Raw genomic sequence first — 16,818 nt, forward strand, 5'->3', positions numbered from 1 at the left:
TACATACACTATTGCATTATTGCGTATCATTATTACACTCATCTTCATCACCCTTGATGAAAATGGAATCAAAGAATTGGAAAAGATACTGGCATATTTTGGTAACAAAGTTCCAGAATGAATAATAGAAATTTAATGTTTTCATTGCTTAAATATATACATATTATACCTGGAAAGAATTGGATGTATATAGTATGAGCTAAATGCTCAAACCCTTTGACGTTGCTCAATTCTGGCATTGCTAAACTTGGAAATTACGCAACTCAGAAATTTTATTTGGCAAAAATGGTGCTAATATATTTGAAGTTCTTGAATAAAAAAAAAGAAATTTGTATTTCCTGTAGGACAATGGAGTTGGCGCTTCCAAAGGAACTGACAATATTCCTGACAAGACAATAGTGGAATCAGTGAGATCATGGATCATGGATATAGTACAGTGGGATCATGGATCTCGTACCAACTACCATCAGGGTTATTATGATCTTTTGGTATTTGACTATGCCACAGCTAGTGTTCAACACAACAGCATTGTCTGCATGGGTGCAAGGAACATGGCATTGTCGACATCAGATGAAAATGCGCTCAGTGCTTCGACAATGATCTTTGTACTCAGTATAACATGAGCGATGTCCACACTTTGTCACATACTTCTAAAGGTTCTAAGCTCCCATCGCTGTCAGGTATAATGATTTTTTATTTATTCAAATCAACATTTTGAAATTTAAATTTGAAAGGGAAAAATTTTTTTTGTTTTTTTTCTACTTGAAAAATGACCCAACAAAATTGAAATTTCTACTGCTTAAACTTCATTCATTAGTAATAAATTTGGGGAAAAAAACAACGCAATTTTTCAAACTACAGGACAAATTTTTGTATATTTTGACCTTAAAATGATTACATTTTTTTCGCTTTTTAATTATTTACGTATATCTAAATGTTTTTCATTTCAATTTCATTTCAAATTCAAAAAATGTTTTTGACACCTCAAACTGGCTTTATCAAAATTTACAAGTAAAAAACAAATAGAATTTACATTATCAAAATTTCGCAGGTCCTCAAACTCATATAATTGCTTCAATATTTAAGAGAAACCGGTACCTTAAATTTCGGAAAAGATGTTGACGGTTGAAGAATATTGAGAAATTTATGAATAGTTGTAAGATTATTCGTTACTCCCTTTTAATATTTTTTCTACATCTTTCTCAATTTGTATGATTGATTTTGGTAGATTTGGCAAAAATTATCGAGACAAAATGTGCCGACACAATTAGCACTAGCGTGTTTTTTGGTGAGCATCGACACGAGCGGTCTTCTCCTCGAACGTGTGAATTCCATGGAGAAAATACCGTTCAATTTCTCGCCATCGGCGTAGCAGACATCAGGAATTAGTGAGCTTATACGATCATTTTTTGCCAAAAGCAAACAAAACAACGCAATGGATGAAGGACTCTCAACAATCAGATCGAAGTTGTGACGATCAAGGAGACTCCAAATGCTGAAGATGATTCCAGTGAGACCTCAAGGAATTCCGTGGATGAAGATTCGTCTCGAGTCTGTGCGGTCTCGTTGATGAAACTGATCGGTAGTCTAGTCAATTTCAGAGATCTTTCTAAATAAGTGAGGACGTATTTAACACGTCGTATCACTCATATGCAAGAGTGAATTAGCGGAAAAGTTCCCTTAATTTTTTTTGTTATTATTTTTGCTTCATAATGTGTGGGATCGGGATGGAATAATATAATAGTACATTATAGCCCGTATGACATAAAACCGCATTTTAGCCACGCTTTTGCGTGGCTAAAATTTTTCACGTATGAACAGGTGAAAAATATAATTTTTCTTGTTTCTCGTCACTACTACTTGACCTAATTCTGGTTCCTCTGCTTTCAAAGTCTGCAAGTGGAATTCACCTGAATTCATCAAATCTCTTCCAACAGCAGTTGTCAAAATACAATCTGCAGAAATGAAATTTATCTTGTTATCATCTCTCATCATTATCGTATCAGTGCTATTTTGGATAATGGGTCTCAATATTGATCTGGGATTTGTGATTAGAATAGGAATTCTTTTAGGAAAACGTGGTCCATTACACAATTCTTTCTTTACTTCTGTAAAATTTTCGTTTTCTGCAATTCGTCTCTTTCTTGTCTTTGTCAAATCGTCTTGGCCAATTTCACATTTCTCACACTCAATACGTGGTGAAGTCACGTTTTCCCGGGGCATCGATCCTTTCCACGTTGCGCCTGGACCCAAGACGTTTATACTTCGCAAGAGGTCTGCGTTCCCCTCAACGGAACTGTTCCCATTGGGGTTCGCTCCTAGAGTTGATACGCTTCCTCTGCGCGCACCTTTCCCGAAGGATGTGCAACTTGAGGGACACACCTCCCTGTGAGCGGGCTTCACCGCCGCAACACAGCTTTCCCCAGGGGGAGCTCTCATACATTGAGATATATAACTACTCGCTGAGGCGACCGAACCACTCGCAATTGAGGGTATCACGCGTCCCTCAAACGAGCCTCCATTACGGGAGCTTTCTTTGTCCGTCAAGTCACTGTTACTGTCCTTTATCAACTCAACATTTCTCACTTTCTCTTTACACAGGAACACACGTTCAACCAAAAGGTCGTCTTTAGGAAGTTCGGATTCTGCAGCGGGTAACGGATCATGCACGATCAGCACCCGATGATCAGTTTCCTCAGGAAGTTCAGTGGAATCTACAGGATTTCTTGAAAGCGCGTCAGCATTTGCATTTAAAGAACCAGGCTTGTAATCAAACTCATAATCGTACTCACTGAGCCATATTTTCCAACGAGCAAGCCTTGAAGCAGGGTCTTTGAGATTATGAAGCCAGGTTAATGAACGATGATCAGTAATCAAGGTAAATGTACGACCAAAGACATAAGGACGAAACCGTTTTACAGCGAATACTACAGCCAATAATTCCTTTTCAGTGGTGGAATAGTTCATCTCTGCAGCATTTAAGGTACGGGATGCATATGCAATCGGAAGATCTTTACCTACAGGTCCTTGGCTCAATACAGCGCCCAAGGCATATCCGGATGCGTCTGTTGTGATAACAAATGGTCGAGTAAAGTCAGGGTACTGCAATAATGGTTGAGAGCATAGAATCTTCTTTATTTCGTTAAACGAATTTTCTTGTGCCTCCCCCCACTGAAATTCAGTCGTCTTTTTCAGCAATATTGTTAAAGGTATTGTAATTGTGGCGAAATTTGGAATAAATCGTCTGTAATAACCGGCTAACCCCAAAAGCTGTTTAAAGTCGATCGGCTGGCTCTACTTCGATCTGGTTGAAATCCAGAAGCAAGATTTAATACCGAAAAATATTTTGCCTTTCCTAATTGATCTAGAATCTCAGTTATATTTGGAAGAGGGTATGCGTCTCCCACTGTTTTCTCAAGGATTAAATCTGTCTTGAACGTGAGATGGAGTTTTAGTATTTTTCTTCGTTTCCTCATTATCTGTCAAGGTATTGTCAAAACGAAGTCCCTTTTGGTAAGCAACCCCCCACTCTGCTGCTTTCGCAAAACTCGTGGCTTCTTGAAGGGTTTTTGGATTTTTTATGCGAACTCTTAACTCAAGGTCTCCTTTCAAACCACGTAAGAAATTGACAATTGCGGACGCTCGAGCTGCGTGAATCATTCCAAATGAAATTTCTGGGGCGTTATCATGCTCAATCGCGGTGACCAGTCTATTCAAAATTTTCCGTACGCGAACCCCGTACATTTCAGCAGTCTCTTCAGTTTTCTGTGTTACGGTAGACAGCATCGCTGTGAGGTCCTGAACGTTTTCGTGAGGTGAAAATGCGGCTTTTAAGTCACATTCAAAAGGTCTTCTAATGAATTGATCTCTTGGTCTTGTAAATATAGATCCGCATCGCCACGCAATCGAGATCTTATCATACGAAGCAGTAGGGGCCTTTCTCTTTCTACAATAGATTCTTGCGCGAATAAACAATCACGAGCAAATTTTGAAATCGGAATATTCTGACCATCATAAAATTGCGGTAAAAAGTCTAAAGCAGATTTAAAACTCATATGACTTCCGTTCGATTCAATTCCAGGAAAAGAGTGAGTTAGCGACGAACTCGTTGAAGATTGAGAATTTCGGTAAAGGGGTTGGACATTCCGATCATTCGTCGAAACGACTGGTAACATAGTTCTATCATTCGACATTATGCTGGTTCGTGTGTTAGGAATCGTGTTCAATCTACCCTGTTCACCGTTTGTTGGTACCAAAGCTGACGTTAGATCTAATGGAACATTTTCCATTTGATTTGCGCTACCGTTATTATTATTCGAAGTAATATCACCATCTACACCACTTTGTGAGTTCTCTGACGGATTAGTATTGTTTCTACTCAATGGTTCTTCGTTACTCGTACTTCCATCGATATGATCGGTCATTTTAATGTTTATCTTCTCAACTGCCAATTGAATGCAATAAACGAAATGAATTTACTTTGCTCTTTGTAATTATGGCTGTCAAAATTTCATCAATTGCAAATTCGAGAGGAACGCGTTACATCAATCGACTTGGTGACTTACTACTTCAGATGATACTGTGATTTAGAGTCGAATTCGTTGCTCTTCCTCTCGTGTTGGTAATTCAGGCCTCTGCGTCGATTCGGTACGTTTTCAGCCCAGCTATTTGTGTCTTCCTTCCTCTCGTACTGAAGTTTCAAGCCTCTGCCTCACTTGCTACGTCGTTGGTCCAGCTAGGTGTCTTCCTTCCTCTCGTACTGATGATTCAAGCCTCTGTCTCACTTTGGTACGTTGTCGATCCAGCTACGTGTCTTCCTTCCTCTCGTACTGATGCTCGTATTCTCGTTCTCTTCCCAATTCCAATAGTAGACGGTAAGCGTATTTTCCGTCTCTTTTCTTCGCGTGTGCCTACGGTCGCGTAAGGGTATTTTTACGTGGTCCTTATCTGCACCGTGAACAACCTCGGTATATATATATATACTAATATACCCTCTGCCTCCGGGTGAAAAACCACGCCAAAACCCTGGAGGAAGGTCGCGGCAATTCGACTTCAATAATCAGCGTTAAAATTGTTCGTATTTCTGATTCGATATCTCACTCTAATGTCCGTATGAATAACAATAACGATTAAAATGTCACAGTTCTTACAATTATCGAATTAGTCACAATATTTGCGTGTCTATTACGTATATCTTTCACTTGCTTCACTTTAATTCAGTTCAATCACTACGTTTCGCGAGAAATTCACAAGTTCAATTTCGTATCCCACCGCGCTGCCACCAATAAAATGTAACGCTCCGAGCGGGAATCATAGTAACTATTATTTCGAATGATTTAGTTTTGGGTGGGTTCGATTGATAAGTAGTTGAAACTCGCCTTGCGAATTTCTCTTCAATAACTCAAGACAAAGATTTAAATGTTTTATGAATATATTGACGAAAATATGGATCTTGACTCTTCGGCTGACAACAATGTTCTCCCTTAATTCTATTTCGTTCGACTTTTAGTCTCACAAATCTTTTGATTCTCACGTGCAGACTCCGTACGCTCCGCTCATACGCGGACCAATCACGTTGTTCTTCACTCTCCCACTCATTCGAATTCTAGGGTCTCACGGCCCACGCCTCGGTTTCACACGCTCGCTTCACAATGACACAATGCCCTTATTATTCCAAGTCCTTAGCATAAGAGTGACGATGGATATGTCTTAGCCTAATGTTTATAAGATGGAAGTGGGTAAAAGTATCGTGTTGTAATACTAGAACTATTTATATAAGAAATCAAAGAAAGCCTTATTTCGATACATTTCAACGTATGGAGATTATTATATAATGTAAACTATAAGAAGAATGAGTTAGTCAATACGTTCATATTTCTTATAGACTAGCGGTTATTGTTTATGCTATACTTATATATTAGTCACCCAAGTCCGTCACGTTCCTCTCGTTTATTAATATTTCAATGATCAAATTATCAAATCCGTATGAAATACTAAAGTACGAAATTCGCAAATTCGCGGTTCTTAGCGCAGAAATCAGCGCACTCTGGTGACGAATTACGCATTCGTCACATCTGCCGCCTGCTGCTGCCATCATCGCATAGTGACTAGTGCTGACTCGCCGTTATTCCCATTGGGTCGTCAGTCACATACACCGTTTCACAATTAATTATTTTTCGTATCCATTACGCACTTATCGTCATCCTTGCTTGCTTTTCTTTAGTGTGAAATATTATTTCGATAAAAGATAAGTAATAATTGAGGAGATGGCTCCAGCCGCACAGAAACCGATATTTAAGGAAAATCAAGAGAAACCATACCGAGGAATAAATGCGGTATTATTGGGCCCGCCTGGCAGCGGCAAAGGAACCCAGGTTATCCTTTGTTTAAAAATACACATATTAGCGTAAATCATTCGATTAATTTGAGCATTTCAACTATTCTCTCCCGATAGTGCATGATGTAATTGTACTCGTTTCTTTTTTAACACGCGTCCATCTCAAGGTCCATCGAGTTTTTTTTCAGTAACTCTCGTATGCGGATTCGAATTTTTCTCCACTTCCTTTTTTGGCCTCTTCGGTAGTTTTGAAAAAAACATCAAGGAATACGCACATACACAAAAATTCGAGCATTATTTCGCTATTTGGAATTATTATGCTTTCGATTGAAAATTATACCTTCACGGGCACCATTTTCATAAACTCACTATTGAGTTATGCAAAATTACATGAAAGAGAAGCACCCTCTCGCTTGCTTAACATTTGCCTAATGAATTGTTTACAAAGATGAATAAACAAAAACAATAAAGATATTCAACAACGAACTCTGTTGTTGCATAAGCCAAAGCGATAACCCATTGGTTCTAGAGACAGTTTTGTAACTATGCGTGTCTTTGAATTTTTCATATGTTTATCGACAATGATTTACAAATGAAATCGCATAACGTTTTCTATTGGTAACATCCGCTCTTGATCCATTTCGATGGATTTGAACAAAATTTGTTATGTCTCGCAGGCACCGCTGTTGAGGGATCGTTACGGCGTTTGTCATCTATCGACGGGTGACATGCTCAGAGCAGAGGTATCCTCTGGTTCGGAGCTTGGAAGTCGAGTTCAAGAAATAATGAACGAAGGTAAATTGGTCAGCGATGACCTTGTGGTCAGCATGATCGGCAAGAATTTGGATAAGTCTGAGTGCAAACAAGGTTTCCTTTTGGATGGATTTCCAAGAAGCGTGCCTCAAGCCGAAAAAGTAAAAATGATTACCAAAACAACCAAACTAACGGTTTAACATAAATTTACCGAGGCGCTTTGATGATAATTCTTCTTTCTCCCATAACGATAGTTGGACGAGATGTTGACCAAGAGGAAAAAAAAATTGGATGCCGTAATAGAGTTTGGAATTGACGACAATCTTTTGGTAAAGAGAATAACCGGACGTCTTGTACACCCCGAGAGTGGACGTTCTTATCACGAAGAATTCGCTCCTCCCAAAGAATCTATGAAGGACGATGTGAGTCGGTAGAACGTCGAACAAATATTGATGACGCCATTATAACCAAATATGATACGAGTAATAGGTGTAATCGAGTAAATTTTAATTTTCAACAGTTAACAGGGGAGCCGCTGATTAAGAGATCTGATGACAATGCCGAAGCATTAAAGAAGCGACTAAAAACGTATCATGATCAAACGCGTCCGTTGGTAGATTATTACGCTCTGCAGGGTATCCACAATTACGTCAATGCCGCTAGATCGAGTCAACAAGTGTTCAAAGATATTGACAGCATTTTCCTTAGATGCATCAAGCACGATGAGAAAAAACATTTCGTCGGATTCTTTGGTAAATTCTTCTAAATCCCAATCGTATTGGCTGGCTGGCTGGCTGGCTGGCTAATATTCTTTGTCCCATCCCGATGTACGAGCCTAAAATCGAATGAAAGAGGCAGTCTAATCATATGAGAGTTTATGAGCGAAGGGAAAAAAGAAGCTATCAAGTTCTACCGTCGTCGTCACCGCTACCAACCACCAATTTTCGTTCGCATTATAGTTGTCGCTAAACGTGATGTAGCGGGATTGAACGGGTCAGCGTGCGAAAAGCTTGTCGTGTTAGAATTTGTTTGGCTTGTCTTCTTTTTTGTTTGCCACCTTTTATAGCCAAGTTTGCAATATCAATTTTGAAAATTTCAGCATGAATGACAATTCGCACTTGATCAACGCTATTGCCACTAATAATTCATCACAAATTAATTATTTGAGAGAGCAAGAGAGAAAAGAAAAAATAGGATCTCCAGTCAGTAAGCGCACATTCAATTTATACAACATCATATCCAAAATTACTCCTCAGGCTTTCAGAGTTTCAATTGTCTCCCATTAATGTACAATATTTCTATGTTTATTCGAAAGGGCATGCCAAAGTTGATTTCTTATGTGGAAAAGAATTTCGCAAACAATCGCAACAGAGAACGTAACAAATAACAACACGCATAAACGATTAATGCGAAAATATTAAAAAGTTTGTCCAACTTGTCGTTGCGCCTAAATGTACATACGATACACTATATTTTGGATAAATGAAAAACGTTGTTTGGGAAAAAGCATACACACGATTGTGATTGATCTTTGGAGAGGCCTTGCGGCTACTATTGTGATGTCTGTGTTGTTGCTGAAAAAATAAATAAGGCAAAAGAAAGCCAAGTAAGACGGCCATATTAATAACGAGTGTATTCGCATGACTGGAACTCGCGAATAAATTATAATATCAGCGCAGTGATTGAATTTAACCATCTGTTTATTTTTCGTAATTTTTTTTTTTTTGTCAAAATATAACGAGATAAAAAATATCCGTCATCGTTCAAACCACATCACTCATCTACCTCTCCAAACGATTTAGGTCGGTGCAGATATTTTTTTCAAGTTATTCATAAACATTTGAATTGACTATATAAGCCAACAATTTCCTTACTCGTTGACACACCGAACGATTCGCTACATAGATTTGGCACTTTATCCAATCGTTTGCTTGAAAGTAAAAAAAAAAAAAAATCTCGTCCAAATTATAAGGTAATGTTTATGTTTATTGAAATATAAAAAAAAAAAAAAACTAAGAAGAATATGCACTATTATTTTCAATTTCGGTGAGTGACGACGCGTGTTATGAGCAGATGGCGCTGCTGTGGCCGCCGCCGCTTACAGCAGCAGCAGCAGCAGGCCGTCGGCGTCGGCCGAATTACGCGCTTGACAACAAATTGTCAACAAAACGGTCGAATGTCACACCATCGTAACTGTTATAGAGATAGCTGATGAAAGAAGTGATGAAATATATGTGATTTTGTGGTAAATTGAAGAAAATTTTCAATATCCGCGGCTCAATGGAGATCCATGAAGGCTAAAACAATTGAAGCAGAGCGTGTACGCGAGTAGACGAAAAATTGGAGGTTAAACATGTTGGTGTATTTGAGCAAGAAAATCGCGATTCCGAATAATTATCGGTTGAATTGCATAGCATGGAACGAAAAACAGGGTTTCATAGCTGTGGGTGGAGAAGACGGTTTATTAAAAGTATTGCGAGTGGAATCAAACGCATGTGGAGGGGGGGGGGGAGCCGCCCTGACATCGACGGCATCGGCAACGGCTAATAACGCGAGTGGAAAAAGTCGCGGTTCGATGGCAGCAACAAGCAATTTAAGCATGAATCAAACTCTGGAAGGTCACAACGGCCAGGTTCAAGTGGTCGTCTGGAATGAGGAGTATCAAAAGTTGACGTCTAGCGATCAAAACGGAGTTATTGTCGTATGGATGTTGCACAAAGGCACCTGGTATGAAGAAATGATAAACAATCGAAATAAATCGGTCGTCAAAGGAATGGCTTGGAGTCAGGATGGCCAAAAAATTTGTATAGTTTACGAGGATGGAGCTGTAATCGTTGGTTCCGTAGACGGAAACCGAATTTGGGGCAAAGAATTGAAAAATACTTGTCTCTCGGCGGTTCAATGGTCGCCCGACGGTAAATTACTTCTCTTTGGTCTTAAGAACGGCAGTTTACATCTTTACGACAATCAAGGCGTTTTTCTCATCAACATCAACGGGGAAGTCTCCGTCGGTGGCGGTCAGTCGAAACCATTAGTTTGTTCTTCAATTAAGATAAACCCTAATTTTAATTTTTCTCTGCTCCGCTGTAATTATCAATGGTCAATTATTTCATACTTTTAACGTAGAAAGTATGCGTCAAAGCGGTGCTTGGAAATAACGGAGACGTTTGGGATATTGAAATTAATGGAAAGAACGGCGGTGAATAAGAAAAAAAAAAATGCGTAGAGCTATATAATGGTAAAAGAATATGACACGATAGTAAAATTATTAAATGAACACGCAGGTCAGGGTGGAGTAGGAGCGGGAACGATAGCGGCGATGCATTGGTACGACGGAAGGAACGGTTACGCGTCATTGGACTGTCCAACATTGGCAATTTGCTACGAATGTGGTAAAATTCAATTGATGAGAGGCACCGGTGACGAGAATCCGTTGATATTGGAGACTGGGATAACCGCCGTGTCGTGCCGATGGAACAGCTATGGTTCGCTGTTGGCAATAACGGGAACTATGCCAGTAGCTATGCACAACGGAGAGACAAAGGACTCGAACGTATTGCAATTTTATACCGCATACGGGGAACACGTAAAGACATTGAAGCTACCAGGTCGAGAGGTATCCGGTTGTAGTTGGGAGGGAGGTTCCCTGAGGGTCGCCCTCTCCGTTGATTCTCATATTTATTTCGCCAACATTCGTCCCGATTACAAATGGACCTATTTTGCAAAGACTCTTGTATTTACGAATGAGAGAATAACTCGAAACGGCGGCATATGTATTAATTTTTGGAATACGAGCAACAATACTTGCTGCACGAAGAACGTGAGAGCTTTGTTATCGATCGCATCGCACGGGGATCATTGCACGCTGGCTATAAAAAACGACGAGGGGAGTACAACTTGGCCGCTGCAGCAACAGCAACAGCAGCAGCAGCAACAACAACAACAACAACAAGAAACCGAACGAGCAGCAGCAATCACCGAGCGTTACGCATTGTTGGTGTGTAACACAATAGCGACTCCGATAGACACGAGGTATTTGAATGTCGAGCCTCTGTTCACAGCAATGACGAGCAACACCGTAATCACAGCCTCGCGGAATAATTTTTTCATATGGAATTTTCGTAATCCGCGCGGCAACGCCGCTTGTGGAAGAGTCGTCGTCCATCATTCGCTAAGAGATCGTACGTATCACGTTGACGATACACCAACCGGCGTCACCGAAGTTATACAAGATCTCGACAGAGCGGACAGGAGTTTCGAAGCTCCAACGAGCACAAGAGCGAGCACCGATCCGATCTGTTGTATCGGAGCGAGCGATAAAATTTTACTTATCGGACGTGAAAGCGGCATGATACAGCGTTATTCCCTGCCGCAGGTTACCCTTACGAATCGTTATTCCAATTCCGGCAACGTAGCGCGACCTCAAAGCATCGCGATTAATTCCAACTCCACTAGGGCATCGATAATCGACGTTTCGGGAATTTTGCGGATGCTCGATCTCGAGGATCCGCAGCAGCAGCAGCAGCAGCAGGTAAATCGCGACGAGGCGGGACCGGCGACAAAAAATGGGCGAGACGATACCGTCGCGGCAGAGGACGTGTCTAAATTCGAGAGAAAGGACGTTTGGGCGATGCGCTGGGCCGAAGACAATCCTAGCTTAATCGCGATAATGGAAAAAACTCGTATGTACGTTATACGAAGCTTGGATCCGGAGGAACCGATCGGATGCTCCGGCTACATCTGCGCTTTTCGTCATCTCGAAATTCGTTGCGTTTTGCTCGACGAGATAGTCAATAGACCGGACGATCTCAGGACCGATTTGATAATCGATTTGGAAGTGAAATCTCTCCGTGATACAAAAGAACTGTTGGCGAAAGTTGGTCTAAGGGAAGCTCACAATTTCATTCAGGACAATCCCCATCCCCGATTGTGGCGTTTACTCGCTGAATCGTCGTTGAACGAGCGTGACCTCGAGATGGCAGAAAATGCTATGGTGCGCTGTACCGATTATCTCGGTATTCAATTTATAAAGCGGTTGCGCACCATTAACAATGACCAATTGAAGCGAGCCGAGGTTGCCGCCTTTCTCGGTAATTACGATCAAGCTGAGAAGCTTTATTTGGAGCTGGATCGTCGCGACTTGGCGATAAATTTGCGTCAAAAGTTGGGCGATTATTTTCGCGTTTTGCAACTTATGAAAATGGGAGTCGGCGGCTCCGACAGGCAAATGGAGGAGGCATACAACAGGATAGGGGATTATTTCGGGGAGAGGCAAAACTGGGAAAGTGCTCGAGATTATTACGAGAAAGGTAGGAACCTCGAAAAGCTCATCGAGTGTTATTACAAGCTCGAGGATTACGAACAATTGGCAGCGACGACTGATCTTCTGCCGGACAAGAGTCCGATATTGAAGAAGCTCGGTAGAATGTTGGCCTCGGTGGGAATGTGTCCGCGGGCGGTTGTCGCTTATCTCAAGTACGGCGACGTCAAATTAGCGGTCGATACGTGCGTCCGTCTCAATCATTGGGATCGAGCGGTAGAGCTCGCTAAAACTTACAAAATGTCACAGATCGGTGATTTGCTCGACAAATATGCCAATCATTTGTTATCCAACGGGAAAATCCTTCAAGCTGTCGAATTGTACAAAAAAGCAAATTGTTATCTGGAAGCCTCGAGGCTTATCGTTAGTTTGGCCCGGCAACAGGCAGAAACTCGTGGTAATCCGCTGCGCGTTAAAAAATTATACGTTTTGGGTGCCCTCATGATCGAGGCCCATATCGATAGTTTGCCGTCGAATTCTCGGAGTAACGTTCTCATGGGTCTTGCCGAGAGCAACGACGAGCACGCTCGGCTTATTGAAAATGCTTGGCGCGGAGCAGAAGCTTATCACTTTCTTTTGCTCGCGCATCGACAAATTTACGACGGTCATTCCGAGCTCGCGATTAAAACTTGCCTCAGACTCGCCGATTACGAGGACATTATTCATACCGAGGATATTTATTCTCTCGTAGCCTTGTCAGCTTGTGGCTCTCGCGCATTTTCCGCCTCTTCCAAAGCTTTTATCAAGCTCGAAGCTCTTGCCGAAGACTTGGAAAATCTGCCTCATACTCGCCATCGCCGTCCTCACAATTATCAACAATTGGCCCTCGAAATATTTATCAAGTATCCACCCGAGGATACCACCGCTCTTACTCCCATCACCATCAAATCCGAATGCCTCAATTGCGAAACTCTTGTTCCTGATTCGTGCCTCGCTTGTCCCAATTGTTCCACTAGATTTCCGGCCTGTCTTCTTTCCGGCAAATCTCTCATGGATTTGAGCGCCGCTTGGATTTGCGCCGTCTGTCGTCATTATGTCGCGACTGAACGTGACATTGTTAATATAAATGCGTGTCCGCTTTGTCACGCGACCATCACGTACATGTAACCTGCTTTCCTTTCTCCTATTTTATTCTCATTTTCTCAAATTCTATCCTAAATAAAACAGCTCATCCATATCCTCTCCGTTATTGTACCACTATTTTCTTTCTTCTTTGTTGTTGTTGTTGTTGTATTTCATTGAATGGCGATTAATGCGAGGGCAAAGAGTTACTCGCGGTATTATATCGGATCATCATCGTCACCTACCAATACACTATATACACGATTATAGTGAGCTACGTTTTTTTTTTCTTTTTCTTTCGTCACAACCGCGAGTATGAAATACTCGGTTGTGTATATATATATTTTATCAGCAGCTATAGAGGCTGGTAGAGTCTCGTATCATCATGAATTTTTCGAGAATTCGATTTATGCCGTCCAAGAGGTCGTCAGTTCCGGGAATAGAAAAAACGTATAGAGCACGCGATTCCTGTCTAGTCGTCTTCGACCACCGCACATCTTATTTATTATTTTCACGCTTATTTTACTATAATATGATACACGGCAACACAAGAGCGGCATTGCGTATATTATCTTTTAAAAATATAGGAAAGGGAAAAAAACAATTTCACGATGAAAACGTGTCACCTTCCGTCCATAACAAATAATAAATGGATCTGCGCGCGCGTATGTGATAAACAGCATCCGTGTGTGATAAAAACTTATTTTTTAATTTAAAAAAAAAAAAAAAAAAAAAAACGCAAATGCGGGGAGGGGAGCAGGTAAATTCTTCTGGGAGGAATAGCAGAAAAAATGGAATGCTCGAATGAAATTAATGTTTCGTTGTGTTGTTCTTAAAAAGCAGTTAATTTAAAATAAAAGTGAATAAATTGTGTGATTATGTGAGGTTTATTTTTTTTTCGCATGTTCGACGCGTTCGTGCGTATATATATATATATATGCATTTCTTTCCCAACAGTCTCCGTTGATTTATTTTTTAGCCGTTCTCTTATTGCTGGAGAGCACGCGCGGAAGCAGTCGCCGCGAGAGTGACATATACAAGTATGCGACTCTGTTTCGTGTAATAATATATATATTCACTTTTGACCTCGCACCGCGTGAAAATTTCCTCGCCTCTCGGCTTTTGGTCATTCACAGAGTCCCGCGCTAAGAAACCAGAATTGAAATTGGGTTTGCGAAAATCGAAGATAAAGATTTTTCATTGTTCAAAGGGCAAGAAAAAAAACCAACACATTCTTCGTTAGTCGGAGAATTGAGTTGCGCGTGCCGTGACTAATGTAAAATTTTAAGATTGGTCAATGGCGCGTTACGAGAATTGGGAAAAGCAGGTTATTAACTTGGCTCTGCAACGCATATGGAAAAACACAAACGGCGCAAGAGAGGTAAGAATCCAATAAACAACAGCGAATATGAGAAGAATTTGCAACACCAGAGCGGCAATATAAGATCAATAGCTATGCAGAGGATCTCAAGTCCGCGCGCGTGTTCAAACACGAAATGTTGCGTATATAACGAGATGACCAACCATTATGTCCATTATATACAGACCACCAACAGCATAGGAGGCGTTGCTTCTGCTGCTGCTGCTGCTGTGCTGGCTGTGTGGTGGTGGGGTGTGTGGATCCGTAGAGTTTGGTAGCATTGCTTTCTCACCGATTTTCTTCTCCTCGTTCTTCTTCTTCTTTTCTCATCCCCTTTTTCTGCATTTCTACTGTAATAGTTGGCAGCAGGACACAAAGAAAAATGCACATCGATATACGCATCGACGTGACCAATACACATTCTAGTGGATCGAAAATGGCCGGTTCCCCCGAGAGCCCGCGAGAGCGAGAGAGCAAGAGAATACCTACGCAATCGTACCAATCCCACCGCCCCCCTAAAGGACCTTGAGCCTTGAGCGAGCAGTAGCGAGCCGCGCCGGCCAATTGACGGGGGAAGAAGAGAAAGGGATACAGGAGTAGCCGGACGCATGCGCGAGCTCCACTTGCTGCCGGCACACATCTGCTCCTCGTCTCCCACTTCTATTCGCGTGGCGCCCTATAGTGGCATCGCGCCCCTTGTCGTCTTCTTCGTCTTCGTCGAGGTCTTCGTCGTCGTCTTCGTCGTCGTCGTCGTCTTCGTCGTCGTCGTCGTCGTCGTCGGCCAGACCAAGAGCGTAGAGCAGAGAAAGAGAGAGAGAGAGAGAGAGAGAGAGAGAGAGAGAGAGAGAAAGACCCGAAACCAAGTCCGCATTCGAGAGTCCGAGTTCCAAGGATTGAGTCAGTCGTCAGTCGTGTCGTGAGCCGAGTTCAGTTCGCATTGTGCAATTGCGGGAAGAGGGTTCGTCGCGTGTGTCGATTTTTTTAACCATACTCTCTCCCTTTTTTCCCCCCCCAGTGAAACATTTATATCGCGCGGTGTGGTTCGTTCCTTGATACGAATCACGGCCAACACTCAACATTCGTGGAAACATGAAATTCAAATAGGATCTTTGTTCATTTGCCAGAATATCGCGGGAATCGGATTCGTTTATTTTTACAATTTGAATTTTACGCCGGTGATTCTTGCAAATAATTCGACGCCCTACGGAGAATATCATTAGCGCGAAAGTTTTATTCTCCATTTGATGCGAAGAGCGATCGAATAGTGTCGAGAGAAAAGTGCATTTTTCTTCTCCCAAGGATAAACGAAATAGTGCCTGCGACAAATATTAATAATGAGTGGGCCATTGGTTTTGTGCATCATTTTGACGCTCGTTGCCAGTAACACGGTACAAGCGAGACTCAAGTGTGACGCTGTCAAACCTTATTTCGAGTCACAGGGATTTCCCTCTACGGACATACCCAAGGATCCGATTTCATGTGAGTTTATAGTTTATATTGCTTCCCATATTTTAGAAATCAACTTTTTCATGCTTCTCCTCAGTCATATATAACATATATTATTCCAATATTAACAAAACATTAAACAAAATAATGAAAAGTTTTGAGACAGCGATCGAACAAAAAAACGACGATCAAGTTGTTGGAACTTTCATTCGCGTCGTGAACCGGTGTAACGCGTTCTTTACGACAAGAAAGATGGAGACACTTTGGTCCTTTTGCGCCCGGAGCACGCTTATTACTCCGCGGCTGCTCGTCGTCGTTCCTATCCCGTCTCTGTACTTTTTTTTCCTCTTCCTCTCCTTCTTCTTCGTCTCCTTTTCATACAAAATCCATTATAAAAAAAGCTGCGTTGGCTTTTTTAGGCACAAGTTCGCTCACTCAACATTTAGACTCGATCACACTCGATATGATACACGATATCCAATTTATATATAGATTCACATATCGGTGCAATTTAGACGAAATCATTAAGTTTCTGGCTTT

The 16,818-nt window shown here is 41.4% G+C and overlaps 3 protein-coding genes across 3 annotated transcripts in view; all 3 read left to right on the forward strand.

Moving 5' to 3' along the window:
* The first annotated feature begins 6,123 nt into the window (after positions 1-6,123).
* Positions 6,124-8,768, forward strand: Ak2 (Adenylate kinase 2). The gene is made up of 4 exons (XM_043428678.1): positions 6,124-6,374; positions 7,015-7,251; positions 7,345-7,512; positions 7,611-8,768. Exons 1-4 carry the CDS (start codon positions 6,267-6,269, stop codon positions 7,854-7,856), a joined length of 759 nt encoding a protein of 252 aa, XP_043284613.1. The 5' UTR covers positions 6,124-6,266; the 3' UTR covers positions 7,857-8,768.
* A 451-nt stretch (positions 8,769-9,219) lies between these two features.
* On the forward strand, positions 9,220-14,351 carry Oseg4 (intraflagellar transport protein Oseg4). The gene is made up of 2 exons (XM_043428662.1): positions 9,220-10,107; positions 10,375-14,351. Exons 1-2 carry the CDS (start codon positions 9,444-9,446, stop codon positions 13,515-13,517), a joined length of 3,807 nt encoding a protein of 1,268 aa, XP_043284597.1. The 5' UTR covers positions 9,220-9,443; the 3' UTR covers positions 13,518-14,351.
* Positions 14,352-15,250: 899 nt separating this feature from the next.
* LOC122416014 (glypican-6) overlaps positions 15,251-16,818 on the forward strand; it is a 39,602-nt gene continuing 38,034 nt past the window's right edge. The window contains exon 1 of the mRNA XM_043428668.1: positions 15,251-16,311. Coding sequence (XP_043284603.1) covers positions 16,167-16,311 — 145 coding nt within the window. The 5' untranslated portion in view covers positions 15,251-16,166. The remainder of the gene's footprint in view (positions 16,312-16,818) is intronic.

Source organism: Venturia canescens, chromosome 9 (assembly GCF_019457755.1).
Source record: "Venturia canescens isolate UGA chromosome 9, ASM1945775v1, whole genome shotgun sequence".
In the NCBI taxonomy this organism is placed as follows: Eukaryota; Metazoa; Arthropoda; class Insecta; order Hymenoptera; family Ichneumonidae; genus Venturia; species Venturia canescens.